General features: G+C 49.3%; 1 protein-coding gene across 1 annotated transcript in view; it reads left to right on the top strand.

The window, feature by feature from the left end:
- Positions 1-2,046: 2,046 nt before the first annotated feature.
- LOC138864364 (acidic proline-rich protein HP43A-like) overlaps positions 2,047-2,500 on the top strand; it is a 455-nt gene continuing 1 nt past the window's right edge. The window contains exons 1-2 of the mRNA XM_070130969.1: positions 2,047-2,133; positions 2,217-2,500. The exon at positions 2,217-2,500 is cut by the window's right edge and continues 1 nt beyond it. Of these exons, the coding sequence (XP_069987070.1) occupies positions 2,047-2,133; positions 2,217-2,500 (371 nt within the window). The remainder of the gene's footprint in view (positions 2,134-2,216) is intronic.

Raw genomic sequence — 2,500 nt, 5'->3', positions numbered from 1 at the left:
CACACGAAACGCACGCACACACACACACACGCACGCAAACGCAAGCACACACACACACACACACACGCACACACACTCAAACACACACACACATGTACACACAGATTCCATCACCACAACCATGCACAATAGCGCTCTTATTTCCCCAACCATTATTTTGAAACACTCGAGTCACTCTCGCAGATTGAAAGAGAAGAAAAAAAAAAAAGGAAGACGAGAATCTCTGCGGTTAGTGCCAACGCCATCTCTTGAGCAAAAGGCAAACTGAAGGAACGTAAACATGCCATAAAATACAATGCCCAGATTCCAACGTTTACAGGTTTATTTGTTCTTGCAAGAGATGGCGCTCGAAAATGCGATTTCCCCAAGAAAAATCAATTTGGAACTTTCTGAAAGAATTGGGAATTGTTCCTGGAAATCTTTAAGAAGAGGACTCAAGTTTCCCGTCGATCACAAGCTACGCTGCGCACAAAACTGCAATAGAAAAAAAAAACGATTCGTTACTTTTTTCTGGGATTCAGGAATGTTTTTTATCACGGAGTTTTTTTTTACTGATAGAAATGATGTTTTTCAAAAGTACAGCTGGTCTGCGAAAACATTATTTTTTCGGTGTTCTTTTGCGAATACTTTTCCTTCGGCTTAAAATATTTGCAATCTTTTCGGCGCCTTTCGTTCGGCCCGTTTGGTAAAAAAAAAATATTCCAAACGCAAAAATAATACTTATTGGTTATGCTGAATACTGGTGTGGCGATTTAATGGTGGTTTACGGTAAAGAAAGTTAAGTTTCGGTCTGTCTGTTTCTCTCTCTCTCCCTCTCTCTCTTTGACTCTCTCTCTCTCTCTCTCTCTCTCGCCCTCTCTCTCTCTCTCTCTCTCTCTCTCACCACTCACTCTCTCTCTCTCTCTCTCTCTCTCTCTCTCTCTCTCTCTCTCTCTTTCTCTCTCTCTCCCTCTTTCTTCCTCTTTCTCTTTCTCTTTCTCTCTCTCTCTCTCTCTCTCTCTCTCTCTCTCTCTCTCTCTCTCTCTCTCTCTCTCTCTCTCTTTCTCTCTTTCTCTCTCTCTCTCTTTCAGTTTCTTTCCATACTTCAAACTCTTTCTCTTTTCAGACACTTCCTTCCTCGCGACACTGGTCTAAAAGGAAGAAAAGGAGAAGAAAAAATCCTTAGTCTCTCTCCCTTCCCACCTCTTTCTTTCATTTTCTTCTCCCCGTCTTCTTCTTCCTTCTATCTCCCCTCTCCCCAATCCCCTTTCCTTCTTCGTGCCATCCCCTCTTTCTTGACCTTCTGTTCTTTCTCTCTTATTCTCCTTTATCTACATCTATTTTCTTCTCTCTACACCCCCTTCGCCCATTAATCTTCGCTTATTTACTCCTTTCCTCACTTATATTCACGTCTTTCACTGTCTTTCTTTCTCTCCATTTTCTCCCTCCCTTTTTCTCAATCACCTCTCCTCCGTTTCCCCTTTTCTTAATCGTTCCTCCTCTATTCCCCCTTCTTCCTCGTTTTCTCCCTCTACGCTCCTGCCATGCACTCAATCCTTTACTAAGAATATCCTTCTCCCCTTCTCCTGTCCCCTTCCATATTATCCGCACCTATCTCCTCTCATTCACTCACTCCACCCCTGTCTTCTGTCCTCCACATTTCCTCTCTCCATCTCCCCCTTCTTACTTCCCTCTCTCTACGTCCTTTTCACTCTCCTCCCAGTTCCTTCCTCTCTACTCTCCCTCCTTTCCCCTCCCCTCGTCTCAATTCTCCCCCACTCTTCCTCTCAATTCCCAAATCTTCACCTTACCTCCTATCCCCACCCCCCACCCCCACCCCTACTCCCCCTCACAGACACACACACCTCTCCACCCTCCTTCCATCCCCCTCCCCCTTCCCCTGCCTCGATTCCCACCGACCCCATCCTATTCCGTCCCTCTTCCTATCCCTTCCCCCCTCCACCACCCGCTCCCTATCCTTCCTATCCCTCTCACCTCCCCCCTCCTACCTCCCTCATCCCCCTCTCGCCACCATCAAAGAAGACTGGAGGCCTTAATCGCGCCCGGATGAAAGCCAGGAGGACCCCAAACCAGCAGGACCCCAAACCAAGAGGACCCCAGGGCAGGAGGATCCCTAGGCCAGGAGGACCCCAAGTCAGGAGAACCACAGGGCAGGAGGATCCCTAGGCCAGGAGGACCCCAAGCCAAGAGGATCCCCAACGCAGGAGGATCCCTAGGCCAGGAGGACCCCAAGCCAAGAGGATCCCCAACGCAGGAGGACCCCAAACCAGCAGGACCCCAAGCCAAGAGGACCCCAGGGCAGGAGGATCCCTAGGCCAGGAGGACCCCAGGGCAGGAGGATCCCTAATGCAAGAGGATCCCCAACGCAGGAAGACCCCAGGGCAGGAGGATCCCTAGGCCAGGAGGACCCCAAACCAGGAGAACACCAGAGCAGGGGTATCCCCGAACCAGGAGGACCCCAAACCTCGAGGATCCCCAAGCCAGGAGGACCCCCGAGCTA

The sequence above is a fragment of the Penaeus vannamei genome, chromosome 16, assembly GCF_042767895.1.
Source record: "Penaeus vannamei isolate JL-2024 chromosome 16, ASM4276789v1, whole genome shotgun sequence".
Classification (NCBI taxonomy): domain Eukaryota; kingdom Metazoa; phylum Arthropoda; class Malacostraca; order Decapoda; family Penaeidae; genus Penaeus; species Penaeus vannamei.
Note: the sequence above shows the minus strand (reverse complement) of the source record. Positions and strands in the feature narration are given on the sequence as shown.